Source organism: Phaethon lepturus, unplaced genomic scaffold (genome assembly GCF_000687285.1).
Source record: "Phaethon lepturus isolate BGI_N335 unplaced genomic scaffold, ASM68728v1 scaffold13735, whole genome shotgun sequence".
Classification (NCBI taxonomy): Eukaryota; Metazoa; Chordata; class Aves; order Phaethontiformes; family Phaethontidae; genus Phaethon; species Phaethon lepturus.
The window spans coordinates 22,765-43,491 of record NW_010538450.1 but is presented as its reverse complement, the minus strand read 5'-3'; the positions used below and the strand labels follow the sequence as shown (position 1 = coordinate 43,491).

The 20,727-nt window shown below is 36.9% G+C and overlaps 1 protein-coding gene across 4 annotated transcripts in view; it reads right to left on the bottom strand.

The window, feature by feature from the left end:
• The window catches only part of OSBPL6 (oxysterol binding protein-like 6), a 50,460-nt gene that overhangs the window by 22,041 nt on the left and 7,692 nt on the right, over nucleotides 1-20,727 (bottom strand). For 3 of the 4 annotated variants that reach the window (XM_010286815.1, XM_010286816.1, XM_010286819.1), the window contains exons 2-9: nucleotides 13,510-13,605; nucleotides 10,349-10,471; nucleotides 7,031-7,084; nucleotides 6,197-6,310; nucleotides 5,913-6,077; nucleotides 5,248-5,380; nucleotides 4,700-4,803; nucleotides 3,690-3,782 (exon numbers count right to left, since the gene is read on the bottom strand). In XM_010286815.1, coding sequence (XP_010285117.1) covers nucleotides 3,690-3,782; nucleotides 4,700-4,803; nucleotides 5,248-5,380; nucleotides 5,913-6,077; nucleotides 6,197-6,310; nucleotides 7,031-7,084; nucleotides 10,349-10,471; nucleotides 13,510-13,605 — 882 coding nt within the window. The remainder of the gene's footprint in view (nucleotides 1-3,689; nucleotides 3,783-4,699; nucleotides 4,804-5,247; nucleotides 5,381-5,912; nucleotides 6,078-6,196; nucleotides 6,311-7,030; nucleotides 7,085-10,348; nucleotides 10,472-13,509; nucleotides 13,606-20,727) is intronic. The other variant, XM_010286818.1, reaches the window with a different exon arrangement.

Genomic DNA, 20,727 nt, shown 5'->3' with positions numbered 1-20,727 from the left:
TTCCTGCTGGTAGGGCTTCTGCGTCTGAGAATGGCCATACCCTTCACCCTCTGGCTGATACTAGAGGCAGTGCTACTGACAATGGAAAGGTTGTCTAATGATCACAGTACGAGAAGCCTTGCTTTGTAATATTTTATAAAATTCTTACATTAAAAAACATGTACATAACTGCTAAAATATAGAGTACAAACTTTGTTAAAGCAGAGAATGCATCATATGAATAATGTAAAGGTCTTTGTACTCTACAGAAGTATGTCTATCCTGTGAACAAGAGTTTGGAAGAACATTCTTGTTTAACTAGTAGTGACATATATAAATATATATATGTACAGAGAGAGATATGCACAGATATATATACACCTGCAAGATTATAAATGCAGGTATACATTATTAAAATGGGAACAACATGCTCTGCAGAACCACAAACTCTCCCCAACACAACAGAAAGTGAGGTCATAATCTGAGTTACCATATAAAGAAATATTTAAGGGAAAAGGTAATAAGTCAGTCTTTGGGTCTGGTTTCATTTCTGAGCTGAAAGCCTCAGTAGAGCAAGATGACTTTTCAGGTTCCTCCATACTATATAGTTCTCTATTATAAACTACTCCCTCTGAGGGGAAAAAAGAGAAAAAAAAAAAATAATCAGTCTTGGAACTTTGGAACTTAACAACTCTGAGCTTTTGAGGGAAATCACATCAACGTTAGTCCATTTTATTGCTTTTCAGTAATAACTTTCTTCTTTTGAATACCTTTAGATTGTCACGAGAATGACAAACTGTTGTTTTACCCAAAGAAGAGGGGAAAAAAAAAAACAAACCACAACTCAGTTTTTCTACAAAAGCATCATTTGTAAAACGAATGAATACAGGCCAACTAACCTGCTGTTGCAGGCCATTATCATAAAACTTTAAATAGGCTTTTTAAAAATAAAATGAACGTCTTTCATAAAAGCAATCTTGCTTCAGAGAAGCAGTCTATGTATTACACTTGAGTAAAGGCCTGTAAATTAAACTGTTAATTCTAAATAATTTAGCAATACTAAACCCCCAAACATGCAAACATATCACACATCCTACGCTGAATTTTACTTCGGGGAGTAACCCTACTCTAGTCACTGGGATTAGTTGTGTGGGCAAAGTTAGCTGCATACAGAACTGGTATACCTAATGGGTAAATATATATTTCTGAGAAACAAAGAAAGCAGCTTTTCTTACAAGAAAAAGTATGTTTTAAGCACATTATACACCTAGCACTCATATTGCAGAATGTGTTAGCATGAATACAACAAAAGCTATCTTATTAACAAAAAAACTAGTAACAAGTACAATACAAAATCTGAATGGAAGAATTCTTTCCTTGCATCTTACACAGCAGATGCTGAGATAGTAAAAATTACACCCTTGGTCCCCATCACTCATGAACAAGACACGTATACATAGACCTCCCTAATTGTTATGCTCCCCAGAAGGATGGCTCTCAACATCCTATCAGAGGGTCTTTTGATGGTAGTTAACAACTGCTCATTCTAAAATAAATAGGTGCAAACACTATTAATTCCATTTGAAGTGCAACTAGCTTAAAGTTAGTATGTTAGTATTAGCATTATCCCCTAAAACTAATTAGAGGCATGGGGAAAGGAAAAGGATAACAGAAGTTTTCTTAGTACCAAATGTCAACCATTTAATAGCAAACCATGTGTAGGCACCATGAAGAAACGATCACAGATTAGACAGTGATTCTCAGTAGTGGATGCCCTGATAAACAGTTATAAAGCATTAGAGCAGTCTTGAAAAAATTACCTATAAGGAAAGCCAATGAAGCTAGAAGGAGTGGCTAACAGAAAAACAAAATGGGACTGTAAGCTTAAAAAGCATCTAGTCATGGGAGGAAATCCACGTTTCAGTGGAAGGGCAACATGAGCAAATTAGGAATAAGACAATGAGTCAGAGTGAGGCCATCTTCCACAGATCACAGCTTTAGACCATTCATGGGACAGGACAGCCCTTGGAAGAATAAACAATGTGTTGAGCCCATCAGACTAGGGAAGATAGTGGAGCAGCCAAAAAGGAGTCTTCATCTTCCATATAATTTAGAATAATTTCATTGTTTCTGTTTCACTGCCAATTAATTTATAAATCAGTCATCAATAACTTAATGCTTTGGTCTAACAAAATAAGCTTTACATTTCCAGTGTTAATCTTGACAGGAGTTAATGCTGACCCAGGTTAGGCAGAGTTCATTATTGACCCAGAAGTGACAGACACATGTAGAGCAGCACTATGCACACAAACTCTCTCAGGGAAACCTGCAAACTAACCGTATTTGAGAATTTCAGGAGCTGAGGCACAACTCCTTCCAAGCCACAAACAGCAGTTTGAGAGTCAGATGCCAAAATCACAGAAGCCCATACCACTGTCACTTTGGCAAAGTGCAGGCAACACAGGAACAGCTCATAATTCATCATGACCCACTCTAGATAATCATACATTGACTGCTTTCATAATTTTTTCAAAATTTTTGTGGAGAGAAATTTCTGAGACCACTGAGGCATGAAAGAAGAACATGCGGTGTTGAGACTGTCTCTTCACAGGCACCAAGTACTTGCATCCATTTTCCTGATATGTTTGTTTGCCTATGTTATTCAGCACCGCATAGACACAGTGATCCTTCAAACATAGGTAATAGGACATAACATCAATCATCAAAATTCCTTTTTTAATCCTAACAAGCTTCATTGTTCAACCTATTGTAATTTATCTGGTATAACAGGTAGACAGAAAAATCACCTACAACAGCTGCAATGAGAAAGCTGATGTAACTACAATTTCTTCTTTCCTTAAGATTATTAATCTTAAACGAGTCACAGTTGTGCCTCTAGGGGACATATTAAAGGCTTTCAAAGTTTGCATGAACTTCAAGGAATATAAACGGATCAAAAGTTGCTGACATTTATTTATTCTGTAGCAGACAGCACAGTGGTGATTGTTAGCTCTTGAAGTCAGTTTAATATAGTCTTCATTATCAGTTGCCCAATTATAAAAAAAGATTAGGTTTTGGATTAGGCCTCAAAACACACAACTACTTCTGACAAAACACAGTAAGACACCGTGGATCTAGCAGTAATACAAGCATATAATGCTTATTTCTGTGCTTTTACTTCCCAGCTCTAAGGCAGGACAGGATAAATTCTTTCTTCACGTAACCTATTCTTTGGTTTATTCAGTTTGTTTCCATAGTAGCCTTCTGCATAAGAGAAGGCTTGTAAGAATACTTCTCATCGGTAACTTCCCTAGTATAGGTATTGACAAAGACAACTGGTGTGTTTAGTATTTCAGTCATGTTTTCTGCTTTTAGCTTGATGTCACCTGTTCAACTGCCCTTGGCAAGTTTGAGATAGAACACCAGTATTTCCATGTGCTGCATGCATATTGCCTTTTTTGCACCTTAATTGACTAGTATTCAGATCCCACTCCTTTCCCTAGATGGCAATGTTTTCATATGAATGAAAGTAAAAACAATACTTTTCTCACTATCTTCTCTAGGTTTTAAACAACAAACTCAGATTTAATTTACTTCATTAGGAACATAGGAGACAGTACCTTACTTCTTATTTTCATCTAATATATCATTTCATGCTTAAAAGTTAACCTAAAAGTACAGTGAAAAGTAAAACATTGTGCATTCAGTACCTGAAGTTGAATTTTTGCATCTTTGCTGACACTTTTTGTTCTCCATCGTCTTGTGACCCGCTTGTCTTTCTTTGAAATATCTACACAGTTAGCCTATATTACACAAATAGTTAAAAGCGACAAAGTACTATTAAGTTGACACAAGCAACACAGACAGTAGAGCAAGTTAGTAAAGAATTCTAGCATTAGACATCTACAAATTAGAAAGTAAGAAGAAGAATGCCACTGCGGGGGCCCGCAACTTCAGTAGTGACCAGCTTAGCTATTCATACACTTCTACAAACACATGGTATATCTAGCTCATTTAGCAAAACTAATGGTACACTTTCTTCATGAGCACACGATATTTAGGACCAGATGTTGAAATCCTCATGGATTTCTATTCTGGTACTACTCAGAGAAATGTAGAGTTCACCTCTTCCTGAAATCAACGATAAGTCTTGTTATGTCATTGGAACTAGACTTCCCAATGTACCAACAACACTGGGAGATTTGTGTACTCAAGGGGACTAAATGAAAAAGGAAAAAAGTATTTAGGATTTAGGATCTGCTGTTGCTTTCTTGTGGTCAAGAGGAAAACTCACCCTGAACTGGGAAATGGTCCAACTCTTGGGACCTTTGTACTGTGCCCTCTTTCTAGAGCATGCAACTTCATCTTTGAGGGTCTTTGGGTCTCCATTCCTTAAAAACTTAAAATGATATCTTAGCACAATAAAAATTTCTTAAATACAATTTCAATGTACACATGTATTTCTATTGTAACAGTTCTCAGTTTTGCTTTGCAAATGACTTTATAATTTGATTTGTCCTATTTAACTAAATGTCTTAAATATTTGTCTACATATGAAACATTATTACACATTATTAAAATAAACATACAAGACAAACCTTTCATTCAAGAGTTACTGTGATTTTGGAAAACCATTCTGAGTTAACAAACAACATCTCTGTATTTCCCTTAACAGAAAGAACAAATTGTTTCAGTGTGATTTATGTTCAAGCATATTTACCTGCATGTCTGTGAAATTTGGTGCTGACTGAGTTCTCTGTAGTATTTCTAAATTTTGAAGAAGTTTACTGAGTTCCACAAGGTTTGACTGACAATGAGCAAGATCTAATGGATATAAAACAAAAATACATTAGCTGCTTCAGTTCGGACTTTTTTTTTGCCATGATGTCTATCGTTGGCACTTTATTGCATTATAGATGTCAAATATCCAAATCTTCAGTATTAAGGCCATCTAAGTAAAAGCTTTATTTTTAGAGATGTTGAGCACTTGTTATTTCCATAGGAGTCAGCAGCAAGTCTGGACCACAAAAGTTGATCATATTTTAACAATGATATCCATTAAGATAATATGGATTATTAAGATAAATTTCAAAAGCAACATCTGAGAACATGCAGAGAGGGAAGTTCACACCACAAGCATCTAATTACCTGAAGAGCTACTTCATGTGCATGTAAAGATGCAACTTAACCACTTTATTGACTGTTTCTTACTTTATATCAACAAGAAGTTTCACTGAAAGAACAAGGCATGCAAAGGTAAAGACTAACCTTCTGCACATCTGTCCATCTCTTCAGAGTCCTGCAACCAGGCTGCTACTTTACTCTGACCAGTAGTGCAGGTGGCAGGAAGGCTGTTACTACAAGGTATAGGAGACTGCCAGGGGAAGCTATTTTGTTGCACCTAAGGCATAATAAAATGCTTAAATTTACTGTTGCTACTTTGGACAGTCAGTGTAATCACCATACTACTTCAGGATAAGAAAAGAAAATAGGCATTGTGATATCAGTGACATCTGTGATTTGACTATATAGATCCCCCAAGATGCAGATTTTTCTGAAGAGCATGTTGGAGAACCAAACCAAGAACCTCATAAGCAAACTGTGTTTGCTAACCACCAGTTAGAAAAGCTGTTGTTTAAGAGGAAAAACATTATCAAACAGTAAAGAGACAGATTTATCCCTGATGACGAAGGCAAGTGCAAATTGTTTTAGGGATGGTGAATTCTTTGCAAGATCTCTACAGCAGCCCATTAACAAAGGCTGCAGTAAGACTAAATTAGACAGTATTTCAGCTGCACACACTCACAGCTTTTTGCTGGCCACTGGTTCCCACAGTGGAAACTCCTCTCTATTGGCATTAGAAGCAGAGCCTACTGAAACACCCATGAGCAAGCCCAGCAGGCATGAGTTTTCAACAAAAGAACACTACATACCTTTCCATCCAACACATTAGCAGCTGGTGAAGACTCTGTAGTAGAGGCTGAAGGGAATATATGAAAGCTAGCATCTCTCGGAGATCTCACAATCTCATTCTGACGGTAGAGCCGGTGGTGGCGTAATTTTGAAACCCATGCATCAAATGAATCCTGGGACTTCACCTGGAAACAAATTAGCTATTAAGAAAGCATTCAAAATACTACTTTTATGCACATCCTTTACAGTTTTAGTTACTTCCACTGTGCATGAAAAGAGGGTAAGTATTCGCACCACTTTTTACCTTCAAATGATAGATGTGTTCTTCTGTGTCCAGGTCTATTCTACGAGCCTTCTTTTTTATAGACATAACTGATAAACCAACATCAATGCTTCCATGGACTTTGCCTTTCTGTATCTAAAATCAAAAAGCAGGGTAAGAAATGGGTAGTATCGTGCAATTCTCCACTATATTTAACAGAAAAATATCTGGTGCTGAAATGGTTTCCCATTTTATGAACATTTTAATATAAAGACATATTAAAAAATAAAACCGGTAGTCAGACTAACCACGTACTATATTTAGTATAGACAGAAATGTATTTCACAAGAAATGCTTGGTGCAAAGCCAACTCCAAAGTTAAGGTGTGTTTCTTCACACCAGTACACAGCTACACGTAAGTGAGAAGCAGAGAAAATTAGACAGTACTCGGCTCCCTGATGCTACCACTTGATAGTTATTGGTATCAGATCTAACTGATTTAATGCTCCCCTTTATATCTCTTGAGTACATTGTAATCACTTCTCTGTCCTATCCACGTAGCTCAGAATAATCAGCTCTGACTGACATAAAAATTCAAAAAGAAAAACACATGGTCAAGCTAATCTCTCAAGCACCTTCATTAAATAAGCTAAGTAACGTACTTTTATTTCCATAGAAGTAAGAAAAGGTAGAATTCTTGAGGACAGAACTCAACCAAAACCTTACATGCTTTCCATATACAGATCTCTTTTTGAATCCACCAACAATTTTCACGTGTGCACTGTCACAAATATGACTAGAGTGAGTACAAGATTTAATCACCCTGTCAGGCCGAATTCCAATACAAATTTTAAATTGGTCATCAACTTTACTTACATCAACTGGTGACTTTGAATATTTCAACATGCCATTATCCAGGACAAAAAACCTCTGAAAGAAAAAAAAAAAAGAAAAAATAATTCTTTCTTAAGGAGCAGACGCCATTTAAACCATGTACAATAATTTATCTACAAAAGAAAAGGATTACTCTGTAGCAATTAAGGATTGCTTGTGGGTTGGAAAGAGAGGATAAATACAGTATTGAATCATTTTCTTGCTTGTTTTTTGACAACAATTATCTTCTAAGCAAGAAAAACTAGATTCCTTTCTTCAACATTATCTTCTAGGTTTAACTTAACAAACCTTGACAATGAAGGGCATTTTTTCAGTTTTCCACCCAATTCAATAAACTCTATAAGAAAGACACTGTAGGCCGAAAGAGTTATGTCTGTCGTCTTCATTTTCTTCATGTTTTTCTTCCCACAGAAGCTGTTCACATTTCAAATTAACAACTACATTCCCTACCCAGAAACCAAAACATTTTCCCTAGTCCAAGATATACATCCCAAAAGGAAGACCCACACATGGATGTTCTTGTGGTCTCCTTGATCTCCAGCTGGGAAAAAAATGCAGGCTGTGAGATACTGCTCTACCATCCAAATGTACTCTAGCTAATACAGGTTTTAGTACAAGTGTAAATAATACAACATTCCCAGCACCATGCCCAGGTCATGGGAGGGCTTATGTTTTCGGTGCTAGTCATTGATATGGTGTGAGCCACTGTATCTTCATTGACATACTTACCAGGGCTAGGCTAACTTGATGATGCCTATCTGTGCCATTGCTACACCTTTATTTTGCTGAGTGGCTCTTACTTACAGCAGAGAATAGTATCTCCTATTCACAATGTGTTTCTCCTGCAATTAAAGTTGCCCTAGCTTCTGTGTACCAGACCACTCAAGCTGCATTGCAAAAAAGTTAGCATAGTCTTTGGCACACAGCATAAAGATACAGCCTAGCAGGAAACCTACACTTGAAATGAGATTCACTAATTTATGTTTACCACCACTAACTTTCAAAAGATGCTAATTAACAAAAACTAATTCATGTTTTTAGAGTCTAACCTAACTAATCTATATTAAAAATCTCGAACACAGCAAAATATTATTTTAGACTCTCTAAGCTGTCTGACATGGAAGGCAAGGACAATGTTTTCATGGTGTGAACCTGTTAAATCAACACTATGAGCAGGGTCAGTAGTTAGATGGTAGAAAATATCTCCTGAAGATGGTTCTGGAAATTATGTCAGTCACACAACAGATGGTACCAATATCTCATGCAGGGCAAGAAAACAGTGCTTTCCTGGAGATGTAACTCCTAGAATAAGATGTCAAAATAACAGGAGGGGTTTTGGTTGTGTTAATGGACTTTGCAAGAACATGATATTAATTTCATATTGTTCTGCCGCTCTGAGGTCCACACACAAAAGAAAATGACCTTTCTTCATATTTCATTCCAAAGTATACTGCACTTCAGAGAATGATAAGCTACTCTCCAAGTTGTATACATTATATGTGGTATGCTACTAAAGTACATTCAGATCTGTCAGAATATGACATGCAACGTTCAATAGACAGAGGATGCTACGGCTTTGCTAGCAGAACATTAAAACAGCACATGCTACAATGACTGTCTCTGGAATTCCTCACTGGGCTCTCAGCACAAAGTATTGTTACAGAAACTGCAGGATATCGAGGCAGCAGTTGGAAAAAAAAAAACTTATTACCCAATCCACAGTTTTGAAACGTAAGTTCAGCATAGATACTTAGGTGAAATGTAAGGCAAAGTAGACAGGGATGCTGAACTATGAAACTCTTAATCACATGAAAAACTATTTACACAGGTAACTGCTCTGAAGTTAGCATGAAAAACAGATCATCAGTACTGATCTCCTTTATAGAACTGTAAAAGTTGGACTCCTCTTGCTCATCTATAAAGTTCCTTACCAAAACAGACACTGTCCAAGAAACAAGACATTAACATAATATATTTTAAAGAAGTGGAAGCAAGAGGTTATTCCATGTGTTCTTATACATCTGATTAATTGTTTTGTGGTTTTTTGGGGGGGTGGTGTGGTTTGTTGGGGGTTTGTTTGGGGGATTTTTGGTGTGCTTGTTTGTGGGTCTTCTTTTAAATAAACTCTCCTTTTCTGTTCTTTCAGGGTTTCAGGTATGTCAGTTTGAAATCCTTTAATCCCCCCAGATTAAATTCAAGTAGTGCATATGTATTTGGTTGCTGAAACTACAAACTCTAGTTAAAACAAAACAAAGAAATCTGAGGTAGACGGGCATGCATAAAAAAGGCTGGCAGGCATATGTAAGTTTGTATGACATTCAGAAAGAACAGAGAAATCAGGAAAAAGTGTAATTTATACCAGTATGGACTGCATTTGGATGCAGACCTGAGTAAGTCCCACCTTGTTTAACAACAAAACAAACATAATGCTTTCCCAGAAAAAATGCCATGTATAACAAAAGGTTTCACTATCCTTTGCAGTAAAATGCATACTGTCCTAGAAAATTATCCTGCTTCAAGTACACTCAGCTACAAAGATGTGTGAATGTCAATACCACACATCTTGTTGCTAAAAAAGGGGAAAAGATGTAATCATCATGGTATAAAATACGGACAAAAGGGTTTATGAACACAAGGTTTAAGGCTAACAAAAGGTAGAATTATTCACAGAGAAATGCCTCAAATTAACTAAATACAAACAGGAGATTTGAGGTTGAGTTTTGGGGTGTTTTTTGTTTGTTTTTTTTTTTAAATTGAGACATCTAACGGCGAAAGTGCATAGTCCCATTACATGCATACACAGAAGACTGCAATCAAGAAGACAAACAAAATTCAGGGACAAAGCTGAGCAAATATGCCCAGTCAGCACACCTGAAGGGGAATGCTCTCCTCTATGAACACCCTGGGTCCATGCAAAAACCCCTCAGCTCCCCTCTGCTATCATGAAGTCCTGTGTACTTTAATGTAAACTCAATGCAATCTTCCAGTACATGACTCTATTTTGTAATAATATATTGGAAAGAACAAAAGGGATATTGATTAAATCTCTTAAAACCATAATGCAGCATCTTCTGCATTATTTACAACTTTCACCTGGATTTTGAATACAATATTAGGCAGCAGGCACTGTGATTTGGAAGCCATGAGCTGTGTGTGCAAACTAATTCTTTACACAACTTGAAGAAAAAGTCATACACCAAAATCCTTGGCATTTATTTGACATCCTGATTTCCTCTAGACAACAAATCCCAACTCATAAAAAGCGGTAATAATCTTTTGACTGTTTTATGAGACATTTACCTTGTGCCAACCTTTTAAAGGCCATTTTCTCTTTTTCAGCATGAAACCTTCATGTTTGTCTGGCTTCTGGACATTGGTCTGGCCTATTTTCAGACCCTCTATGATTTCCCAGCTGTCAGGTTCCTGGTGAAAAAGTATGAAGACACATTGATTAATTAACTGTGCACACACATGATGAAAAATTGCACTTACATGTGGCAAGACATAAGTCATTCTCCTGTGCAAGACAAAGAGTAAAGGAAGGCTAGGCTTTTAAATGAGCCTATTTAGGTACGGAACTACATGGTCACTGTATTATGTCTGGCTGTACCTCATATAAAACTACTGAATATGAATGGTTTTGGAAGTCTAACCTTTACCAGGTAACTAAAAAGAAGTTGAAGCTTTCTAAAAAGTCTGACATTAACTGAATGACAATCTGAGGATGGTTGTCAACATTCTGTTCACAAGAAGGACTGCATCCCAATGAAATAAATACTGCATCTCAATGAAATAAATACACCCAAATACATGAAAACTGGATCAAATTGTGGCTGAACTACATATAAGATAGATCAGGGCTGTCACTGGAGGTAACGGTGTGAAAGTGCAGGTGGCTCTGTCCACCTGTTAAGTTTATCCAGAAGGCGCCCCACAAATTAGCACTTGCACTATAAGAACCACAAGGACTGAAAAGATTTTGCACGTGGGGTATGGGCAGAATCTGCATGTTAAAAATGTGCTTTTACTCAGAGTATTCCTTCTGCATAAAATGATAGGATCATGAGATTAGATGAGGAAGAAACCATACTGTAGAGGCATATATTAACAGTACCCTTTGTGGTGTTCCCTGATCATAAAAAATTGTAAATTTTATCATCTTTAAAGTACAAGCTGCATTGACTCTGGATACTCTAATTTATCTTTAAAATCAGAAAAACAGGCAGAAGAGGTTGGTTTGTTGTTGGTTTTGAGCGTAGACAGCTCTTGTCTCCAAAGGTTTTTTATGACAGTTTCACAAACTAACTGCATCTTTAGAAATTTGCAAAAGGGAATTTTTTTTTCCTGAATTCAATTTCACTGCTTTATGAGAAATTTATAGGAAAGCTAACTAATTTTCTCCCTAGAGAAAAAAATAGGAACTGTATCATTTCAGACACAATCAGCTGTATGCCCTTCAGGGAGCCAATTAAAGAGTATTTCTTGTACATACCACTTCTTATGCACGACCACTTGTACAACTCAAGCCAGGCTTATCATGTACCATAGTGAAATGCTAAAGAACAATATTTTTAAAGAGAAAAAAAGGAATCATGCCTTTATTTCTGTCCTCTTGCTACTGCTGTAATCAACAAAATTCTCTATCAATTTAAAAATCTCCTATTGCCTGCTCATTAAAGCTATTTCACTAATTGTATCCTACAAAGTTGCAAACTTGCATCTTCTCAGCTGATCTGTCACAACTCCCAGCAATGTTATGAAAAGTTATGGAGACAGAAAGGAGGTCATACCGCATCAAACATTTAAAGGGGAAAAAAAAATTGTCTCCTCCATTTCCAACAAAATTGTTCAAAGCCACCGTTAGTCTTTTGTAACATCTCCAAGTAAGTTACACAGCCGTGATAACTTTAACATTACCATTATGAAAATAAGATTTCAAAAGTAACAGCAAATTTCAAATCTAAAATTTTCAATAAGGTCTTGTTATTTTGAGAAGGGTGAAAAGCTCTATCACAAGTAATACATACTGCAGTAAATTTTAATAGAAATAGTTTTGTTTTTCCTGCATAACTATAAACTGGAATTATCCCAGTACCTGTAAATGCCATGCTCAAAACCCACCTTTTTTACTTCCTGTGTTTTGCTTGGATATTCTATTTCCACTACTGTGAAGGGAAGTCCCTACAGAGAAGCACTTGGCACTTGAGGGGGGCAAGTTAAACTATGAGTCCTCTGGGGCAAGCAGAGAATCTCTCTCCACAACTCTGCCAACTGATTCTTTATCATATTGATTTCTCCTTTAGAAGATCAGCTGCAGGCGTAAGTCTTTTATCTACTAGATAACATCACTATTGATTACTTCTCAACTAGAAATCACACAATCACATATATAGCTATTAATTTAAACAAAAGGCTTGATACAGAAGGACAAACCAAACAATTATTCAGTGCAATGTGGATACCCATCTTCTGCTGCACTAGTGCTACAAACTGTCCTTAAAACCATCCTAACACTCCTAACTATGCCTCATCCCACAGGTTTGGTGTGATGAGATACACCCAGTACAAGGGACACTATGCAAGAGCAGCCAGAAACAGGGGAAAAACAGACTGAAAGTGATATGCTTGAAAGGTCTTCATGCAATGCCAATTCAGAAGTACAGCATTAGCACTTTAGGACTTCTGCAATTCTGTAATGGGTTTGTGTGGCAAGGTTTTGGTAGCAGGAGTGCTACAGGGGTGGTTTCTTTGAGAGGACATTTAATTTCAGATTTTTTTTTTCCCACCAAATATTCCAACACAGCATCCTCACCTTTTCAGTAAAAATCTTATTTTTTAATATAAGTATCTTAAAATGAATCCTTCTTTATGTGGAATTAGAATTATTTGGAATCAGTTATTCCAAAACTGAGAAATTAAGCCAGGAAGAAGTTGACTGCAAAGCAACACACACAAGGCTGCACCTTTCAGGAACTGGTGGTGTTACCTCTACAGTTCTATCCATTTCTCTGCTTCAGGAAAGAAGTTCTCAGCAAGAGATTTTAAATTTCAACCTTTAAGAAACCACTCACAAGGAATGTCATTAGGACATATTTTTTAAATTAATCATTACTGATTAGCAGTACTTTTGGACTTGGATATGATTTGCTCTACCTTAATAAGATGTTAGGACTGGATCATTTCTGAAAGTCCCTTCTAGCCCCATACTCTGAGATTGTTCCTGGAGGTCATCCATGGGCAAAAAAAACCAGATCACCACCACCATCCAAATTCTTAATTTTGTTAATACAACATCCACTAAAGATAACTGGCCCCTCTGACACCTCAGCTGGGAAATAGGAAGCTCCAGGGCAGACTCACAATATACTTAATGGTAGAATCACACAAAACAATATCCCAAACTACTTTGTAACTACAGAGGGAAACACATCACCCAGGTTACAGCCCATGCTTTTGCTTACCTTGGATAGAGAGATAGAGTCACTTTCAAGGAACTGTTTGCTTAAAGAAGGGTCTGTGCTCCCCGAAGAAGCCTTCCGCTCCAAAATATGAACACTCTTTTAAAAAAAAAAAAAGTAATTAAAGATAGCAACTTATAATTCAATATTACTTTTAAAAATACATAAGTAATGAATGACCAATCATTACACTGCTTATATAAAATATCAGCATCATGGTTCAAAACATACCAAGTACTACCCATGCGTGACGTAACTGCACAAATACATTGTCTTCTCAGGCAATACACCTCTCTTTCCTTCCTCTCTTTCTTTTTTTTATTGTTGTTTTTTAAACTATTTACTCTGTTCAGCCTAGAAATGACTGGGAACTAAAAGAAGCCAGGAAAGACAAGTAATGCAGTTCTTACCTACAGAGATGCAAAATGCTCCTAGCCAGACCTATTATGTTTTCTGGTAAGATACAAGACACTGAGTACATATATCATGCGGTCAGCACTGTCCTACCTTCACTTCCAAAGCAAACCATTGCACATGAGATATTACTGACTCTCACATACTCATTATCACACCTTAGCATTTTGTTATTGGCTTCTCAAATGAGGTGAAGTAACTCACTACATGGTTCACAAGATCAGCTACTGGGTCTCAGCTGATGGGCTTGCTGGTAAACATTTATGGAACACAATGATTTTAAACCATTACAGCTGGGTTTACACATATATGACAATACTATCAAATTTTATATCTTCAAAGCATGGTACAAAAATGATATACATAATATCACAACTAGCCCTGAAAAAACTGCTATTTTTAAAAGACATCTAAAAATGTCTTCCCACTTTCCAGAAACATTTCACCATACTTTGTAAAAGAAAAAGCATTTTTGCTACAGGAGGAAATAACCACATTCTGCCTATTTAGATTTACATTTTGTTATCTGGTGAAATTTTGCTACAACTCATAATATTATTTGGTAAGAATTCTACCACAACATTTCAATAGTATCTCTTTGGCATGAAATATAGCTATTTCATTTCCAGGACATGTGGTACAATGACAAGCTTGCTATTGCAATTACCCTCTGAGAAGGGTGTTCTCCTCAACTGAAAACAACAATTAAATTTTGTTCACAATTAAGCTTCTTTACATTGACCTTAAGAAGAGATTACACAGGTATAAGTGACAACAGAAACAATCAGGGAATATAAAAATACATACAAACAGCAGAGTAAGTATTATTGTTTATAGAGATAACTGAGTACATAAGGACCATAACCAAACTAAATGAAAATAAACACAAATATTCATATAAATGCATACATAACACAGTCTACATCTTGCTGCAGAGCAACACATCTTCATTACTCTCTTTCAGTTTGCAACTGTGAATGAGAATAGGAAAATATGGGGATTGTCTCTGTTGTCACTGGAGATTAATAAGCATCCCTGCCACCATGCAACAATAATCAGCATCTATTTTCGATTACTTTTAATTTAATTTTACAGTAAAGAACATGGAAAAGCAGCAGTATTACGTTACCTGCCACATTCTCCAGGGCCAACCAGCAAAAGCTTTGTCACCTATGCTTTGAAATCTTCTTTATCAATGAAAGGCCAATCTTATTACTTAGCCCAATGTCTATTACTAGCCAGATGAGAAAAACATTTGTATTTATGTAGTGCAAGTTCCTGCATTACATGTCAAGTAATTTAACATGCTTGTTTGAGCTGGGCACCACCAAGTTACTAATGGTAAACTATGATAAAGTTTTCTCACTGAATAGTTGAAATGCTACTTATGCACACAGTATCACATTTAAACAATATAAAAGAAAGCCTAAATCTGTTCCTCCAAGCAAGATTAAAATGTCGCTTGATTAACATAATCAGGATGATTTCCAACTGTCTTGCCAGCTTTGTTTGGCAGGCAGGAATCCCTCCATCTTGAGATGGAGCAATGCCCAACACAGATGTTCTGAAGGTCTCATATGTAGCAGCCGGTGCAGTTTGGTGTTACATAACTGCAATTTCATTTTGTACAATATTTTGAGTGGAGTAACCCAACAGCCCTTGGCTTGCCAGATTTCCAGTGACATTTTCAATTCAATCACATGATTTTAAGGCAAGAGGGTTTGGGACACTTTTTTTAAATTTTTTTACCCAGCCCTCAGTCATTACAGTTCCACTTCAGTTGAGAAATACATTATTAGCTAACAGCACTTTAATGAATGCTGACTTATTCAACTATTTGTTTGGAAATAGGAAAATGAACTTTTAAAATAAAATTGCCACCTTTACATTCCTTACTTAAAGTGTTGTCTTCTTGTCTGTAAATGTCTGCTTTCCAATTCTTTTCTGTCATGACCACCATTACAATGACACACAATAATTTCTTTAAATTTGTTACATGCCTCTACCATAATATTAAGAGATATTACTTGTGCAAAACATTTTCCATTAATGCATGTTATTTTTCTGCAAAATTACAGCTAGAAATAACACAATTATTCAACATTTTGAAAAGCAGCTATTTTTATAATGCATGAGTTCAGTTATTTAGCGTTGGAGAAATAAAAATTATTTAGATCTTGAAGTTATTATCAAGGTTTTTTTTGTTTCAACAACAAAAATAGAGTTGGTAAAGAAAGCAGTTTAAAAAAGCTGACGAGAAGAAAGAGGCAGATCAATACAGCTCTGGGTTTTCTTTATATGAACAGAAAATGAATAATCCATTAATCTAGGTGTATCAATCAGCCTCTCACTCCTGTCATTCCAAGAATACAGACAGACAAAATCAACCTCTGCACTGCTCTGTTCCAGACTCCACTCATGCCTCAGGCTCTTGGAAATTAATTCAATGAGATGACAAGCTTAACTGAAATTGCTCTGTAGTCCCATTGCTAAATCTTAGTCCTAACTACAATCCTTCCTTCAGCTTTGAGATTATTTACAACATATATTATATACATGAGCACACATTTGCCCCAAAATGCCCCTAACAAGTCCACAGATGGGGAACACAAATGCTGATTCTACCCTGCATTTTTTTCATTTTGCTTCCCAAAGACACGAGGGAGAAGGAAGGTGATGAAAAGAAAAGACATTCAACTGTTTTCAAAGGGATGGCAAGGAAAGAAAAGAGCTATTGGGTACGTAGAGATAGGAAATGCAGTGAAGGACAAGTCTGGCACTCATGCCTCCCTTTCTGCTTCGCTGCTTAATTACTTAATGGAATTTAATTATATTTAATGCAATGAGTTCGATCTAACTGATAATTTATTCATTTTCAAGAAAAAGACAAGCTGGTGAGGAATTTATCACTCACATTGGACTCAGACTCTCTTTACTTCAGAAATGTGCACAACGTGTGGCTAACAGTTAATTAATGAAAAAGAATTTGTGGTTCATTTTATTTGCTTACAGCATTCAGCAGTCTTCAACACCCATAACCATGGGCCCTAGATATATATTGGTTTACAACAGTAATTTAAAATAGAGCTTTTCTCTCTGGCTTGTTTGTGTTGGTTTTTTTCAATCCAAAGGACTAACTAATGCATCTTTTATTATCTGCTATTCATTGGCATTCTTTTTGCAACCTAGCTACCCCCCGCACAGACCTGTGTTCTTATTTGAATTCTGTTTAGCATGAAGTGCAATGCTTAATCACCTTCTCTCAACTAAAAACATAGTATTCTCCAGTTATCTGAAATACAGCAGCAGTAATAAGGCAGATACAGATTTGACTGCAGACATAGCAGTTTTTACTGTTTTTTAAATAGAGCTGTGATATATGCTGAGTTAATCTGCAATATTATTTGCAAATGGAATAACCTTGAAATTTGCTTTTATCTTAGGCCACTTCTCAGTCAGCTCTGGCCTTCCCTCTGTTGATGTTGGAATGAAGACAGAGACTTGAATATCACTGTGAAAGAAGGGTGAGTACAAAGCAAAACAACCATGTCTCCATCAGTGTATTTTTCCTTTCTTTTTTCTAGCACCTTTTTTTTTTCCTTTATATAAAGCAATCATAGTCCTATTGTCATCCTCAGTCTCTCCTACTGACACAGCTCCATAGCTGTTTTCAACAGTCTGGGCTATCAAACAGACACAGGAACTTAACAATACTTTATGAATAGCACACGTAGTTAATTATTTTTTTTTCTTATAGCACATGCTCGTCTTGTACAGAAAAGTGCTTAAAGCAACATTTTCTCTTTGTAACCTTTTACTGAGAGACAAGCACATCTAAGCAGCAGTTCTGTAGAATAACAATATACAGGTATGTATGTCTCTACTTCTTTACTGGGATAGGCAAAAGAAATACTTCTTGTGTTACAGAAATGTCAAGGATTTGTTAGCTCAGGAGTTCTCTGTCAGCCCTTTCTGGAGCTTCAGCATTGTATTGTACGTAGCACTTCACATCAATGCTTTTAGGCTCTGGAAGCAAAGCAGCCTTTGCTTTTCAGGGTACTTTTTGACAGACTCTGAAAAGAAATAAGCTCTTGCTCCTCTGAAGAGCTTCTTGGAGGGTAGTATTAGCAGAACTGGATAAAGCAGAAAAGAGCTATCATTGTAACAGCAATCTTATCTTTGCCAGAGTGATATTTTGGAATGACTACCAAGATGCAGTCTGAGTCTTCAATGACAATCTTCACCTTTGACACTTTAGATCTTGACATGCTTATCTCAAAATAGAGCAAACAGACGAATTGATAACATCTGACAGAGAGAATTCAAATGTTTGCTAATGATACAAAGCTTTTGTTATGACTACTGAATAACCACAATTAAAAGGATTGACATTTTGCTAAATAGTCTCAGGCTAGCAATTCATTTTATTAGTGCTGATGTAGTTAAAAAAAAAAAAAACAAAAGGAGGGAAAATAAAATTACATACACAAAAGAAAACCATGCCTTGATATGTTAATTTGTTAATTAATGAAAGCATTCTAGACATGTTGAATGGCCTTCTTTAGAAAATATATGCAGTTTTTACTTTAACAAGTGGTTGCAAGGGAGTCTAAGTTAACACAAGTCATAGGCCAAAAAGTTGGACACTCACCTAAAAAAGTGCCTAAGTTCAAGAAAAGAAAGCCCTTTCTTCCTGGGGCTCTCTTTCACATCCTTGCATAAGCTACCCACTTAGACTTTTTCAATATCCTTTAAACTTTAATATAGGCAGTACAAAAACATAGGAGCTTGGAAAAGAGGAGGTTTGAAAAATTTTTAATAAAAAAATTTTTTTTTACATGTACTCTTATTCTACTGGTGGGGAGGGGGAGTTTGGATGTAACAGCTCCATTTTCAATCCCAGGAAAACGTATTTAATAAAATCAGAACAAGAGAGATGTCAGAACAGCAAATAGCTTTACTAAGGCACACATTTATTCTGCTGTGCTGGAGTTAATTTTCTTCACAGTAGTTGGTAGGGGGGAAATGTTTTGTATTTGTGCTAAAAACAGTGTGGATAATACAGGGATGTTTTCATTTCTGCTGAGCGGTGCTTACACAGAGTCAAGGCCTTCTCTGCTTCTCACACCACCTCACCAGCGAGTAGGCTGGGGGTGCACAAAAAGTTGGGAGGAGACACAGCTAGGACAGCTGACCCTACTGACCAAAGGGATATTCCATAGCATATGACATCATGCTCAGCCATATAAAGCTGCGGGAAAAGGAAGGAAGGGGAGGATGTTTGAAGTTAGGGCATTTGTCTTCCCAAGTAACCATTACGTGTGATGGAGCCCTGCTTCCCTGGAGATGACTGAATAACCTGCCTGCCGACGGGAAGTGACAAATTAATTCCTTGTTTTGCTTTTGCTTTCCTTATTAAAACTGTCTTAAACACAACCCGCGAGTTTTCTCACTTTTATCCTTCCAATCCTCTCCCCCATCCCACCTTGGGGGAGTGAGTGAGTGACTGTGTGGGGCTTAGTTGCCAGGTGGGGTTAAACAACAACATCTAATACATTGGTATGTCTTGAACGTGAATAATCCCAATCGTGCCTGAGTGTCTTGAAAACAGAAGCCTTCATCACCCTCTCTCTGCTTTTCACTTTTGTGTCTTTTCTCTCTACTGAGGAAATGAAAAGAAAATCATGCTGCTTTTTCTTCCCCCTGCCTTTGTTTCCCTGAAATCCTAAATGGCACTTCAGAAGTGGTGCACTTCTTCCCTCTGAATTCATGTGTGTGTGTACACATTCCTCACTGACCCCAGAGAGCCCATTTTGGATTGAGTTGCAGTTAGAAAATAAGTGCATATTATGATAATATCAATCAATGTTTAAGGACACTTGAATTGCATGAATATTCTTTTTTTTTAAATGTACAAGCCAACCTTTTAGTTCATATTCTCAAGGAAAGTGAGACATGCTCATGTAGGTATGAACATGCATGCATGGTAGCAGGGAAAAAATGAGACAGGAGGAATACAAGAGTGATCACGTTCTGAAAACACCACTTCAAATTACCTGTCATCATTTGCATGGGTAATTAAGCTTTTATGTGAGCAATTTCCCTTTTTTTTTAATAGAAGATAGCCACATACACTATTTCTAATCGAACTGACACAGTTTTAAAAAGATAAATCTTTCTTCATAGCACATATCTGAACTTCAACATTCTCCATGCAGTCTGTAAAGCACTCCCAGAGGTAAGATAACTCAGACAGCAATGTTTATGAAGCTCAGAAAACATGTACACGTGGCCCCGTGGGACAGCTTGGCATGCACACTATCACTGTCAAACCAAAACAAGTCTCCTGCACAACCTTTTTTGTCCTCACAAGTCTTTTCTTGTGCTGGCTTGCCTCATAGACCAGGCTATCTATCGCTCCTTGACTGCTCCAGCCCATTTTATTTCTTCAACAGCTTTAAAGCCAAGTCTTTCTTAGAAAGAGGCAGCATCTCCCTCTATTAATCTCCAAGATGATACTCTGGGAGACCTTGTCTCCAAACCACTATAGATAATACCAAGGGCAGGGGCACTCATGATCCAAATATCTATTGATTGGAGAGGGCCCATCCACCGCACATGCACGCGGACATACTTCTTCTGGTTGCCATGTACCTATTGTGTGAATTCTAGGCAGAAGTACAGGCACAAGATGAGGGACATTTGTTGCGTGGCTGCAGGCTGGCTTCACAACACACAGACAGCAAGCCTGATGCATCCAGCCTAAACTGGGCTCCTGGGTGTGTGCTGCTGCCAGTGTGTGCCAGT